Source organism: Penaeus vannamei, chromosome 11 (assembly GCF_042767895.1).
Source record: "Penaeus vannamei isolate JL-2024 chromosome 11, ASM4276789v1, whole genome shotgun sequence".
Taxonomy (NCBI): Eukaryota; Metazoa; Arthropoda; class Malacostraca; order Decapoda; family Penaeidae; genus Penaeus; species Penaeus vannamei.
In genome coordinates this window covers 46,016,071-46,018,570 of record NC_091559.1, presented here as the reverse complement: position 1 = coordinate 46,018,570, position 2,500 = coordinate 46,016,071, and the positions used below count along the sequence as shown (strand labels likewise).

Genomic DNA, 2,500 nt, shown 5'->3' with positions numbered 1-2,500 from the left:
TCTCTCTCACTCTCTGTCTTTGTTATCAACTGACATGCATGCCTGACTGTTGTGGGAATTCACATGGTACACACACACACATACATATACAAATATATTGAAATCATTTATATATAAATACCATGTATATACATGCTAATTGTTTGGTTGGCCGACCTTAATACAAACACCTGGCGTTTACACACATAGAGAATTAAAGGCCTACAAATCTCTGGAAGGGTACAAGTAAGTACTCAGTATTGCTTATAATAAGACTGGTTCGTAGTCGTAAGATTAAATTCTCCTGAATTGGTGAAATTCTTTTTTGTTCGTTCTTTGTCTTCTAGGCCTAGTTTTTTTTTAAGTTCCTCAAAACAGGGTTTTTATCAATATTTTTCGGACGTTATAGCCGGACTTTCCTAGAAGGTTGACTTTACATTCCCACGCAATACTCGTCATGATACCTTGAAAAGATTTAAGCAAATTTCCTGAAGTTGTTGAGAGGGCGGTGTAGCAGTCATTAATTTACTATCTTCATTTTATTCCCATTTAATACGACCTTTGAAGTTTTAAAATCAAATTAACTAAAACTTAAAGTGAAAGATATTCAATAGTATCCAGTCACCCACAACATCTACCACCGCCTAGGCCTATGCCTAACCACGGGGAAATACATACCCTAAAAAAATAGAGATATGGCGGTATGACATAACCGTTTAAATTTTAGAATATCTTTATAGAAAAGCTGTCGTACGTACCATTAGCACAAACTCTTGCATCACTCCCAGGTGCAGGATCAAAGTTCTTGCGGTTGATAGCCAAAGCCTCCTTCTCTCGGGGTCTTCCGTAAAACTAAAAAAATTGAACCTTTTTGCTGTCCATTTGCACATCCAGTAATAATGCAACTGTTTACCATGTAGGTTATGAAGCACAGGGGAGGAAGGTGGGGACAAGGTGGCCAGAAAGAATGTTAAATATTTCTCAGTTTGATAATATCGAGGCATATTTTATTGCTTGGAATGCGTACATTAATTTCCTAATTATGGGCCAACTAACATACTTTATTGTTTGATATTTTACCGGTAGGAATAAACAGAATTAAATAGATAAGAAAATGAAACATCAAAGCATATAAAAGAATTGGTTATTTTTCCTTCTCGTGCGATAATTTAAAAAAAAAAATGATATAATTCTTCAAGGAATGCCTCAGAAAAAGGGTGATAATTGCATCATGTTTAACAAAAGTGATATAGGTTTTTATAACAAAAACGGAAGGACATTTAAGCATTTTACATGAATAACACTACAATTTTTCTTATGACTGAAGTGAGATGATATATAATACAAAATATAAAATATATCGTATGGAATTCATCTTCTGCTAAATACATATTCGTTACTCGGCGAAACATCTCATAATCAGATATATTCTATGGCATATTATCTGCTTTCATTTTCTCCGGCTGTGTAAAAGAAAAAAAAGAAAAAGTTTAGACAATGAGGAAATATGAAGCAACGCCAGCTGATCACGAACATAATTTTTTTTATTTTTTTTTTATTTATTTATTTTTTTTAACTTAAGCCACGGATTAGTTAACAAACACCAAATACCATCGTGAGACTGACGAAGAAAAAACGGATAAAAAAGCAAAATACACGATGATAAAAACCAAAATACACTGGATAATAAAGACAAAAATACACTTGATGAGAAGGACCAAAATACACTGGATAATAGAAATAAAAATACACTGTATAAGAAGGACCAAAATACACTGGATAATAAAGACAAAAATACAATACAGAATAAGGACAAAAAATACACTATGTAAATCTTGGAGACTAGTTTATTCAATACAACACAATACAATAAACAATAAGGACAAAAAAATACACAATGTAAATTTTGGAGAGTAGTTTATTCAATTCCTGAAACAAAACACTGCACAGAGACCTCTCCTCCCCCCCCCCCCCACCCCCCCTCACTCTCCCGAGGCAGTGGTCGTCGGCACAGGCGTCGTGAGGTCGTCTTGAACACATCCCAGGAGGACGCACGTCTTCCACTCATCAATCTGAGGAAAAATGAGGTGGCTAAAAAAATGAGAAGAAAGTAAAGAGTGATTTAATAGCGAATGAGAAGGTAAAATGAGAAACTAAAGGGTAATAGCAAATGAGAAGGCAAAATATGAGACAAAATGAGAAACTAAAGAGTGATTAGCGATTAATAGAGAGGAATTGATTTTGTCACTATCTTCCACTCATCAATCTGACGAAAATTGAGAAGGATAAATGAGAGACGAAATGAGAAATTAAATAGGGATTAATAGCGTAGGATTAATTTTGTTACTATGATCTGCCACTCATTAATCTGAGGAAATAGGAGAAGGCAAAAGAATGAAACTAAAGAGGGTTTAATAACTAAAGAGGGATTAAAAACTAAAGAGGGATTAATAACTAAAGAGGGATTAAAAACTAAAGAGAGATTAATAACTAAAGAGGGATTAATAACTAAAGAGGAATT

At 33.9% G+C, this 2,500-nt stretch overlaps 1 protein-coding gene across 1 annotated transcript in view; it reads right to left on the bottom strand.

The window, feature by feature from the left end:
• Nucleotides 1-1,940: 1,940 nt before the first annotated feature.
• Nucleotides 1,941-2,500, bottom strand: part of LOC113806526 (uncharacterized) — a 2,652-nt gene continuing 2,092 nt past the window's right edge. The window contains exon 6 of the mRNA XM_027357676.2: nucleotides 1,941-2,051. Within this exon, the coding sequence (XP_027213477.2) occupies nucleotides 1,962-2,051 (90 nt within the window). The 3' untranslated portion in view covers nucleotides 1,941-1,961. The remainder of the gene's footprint in view (nucleotides 2,052-2,500) is intronic.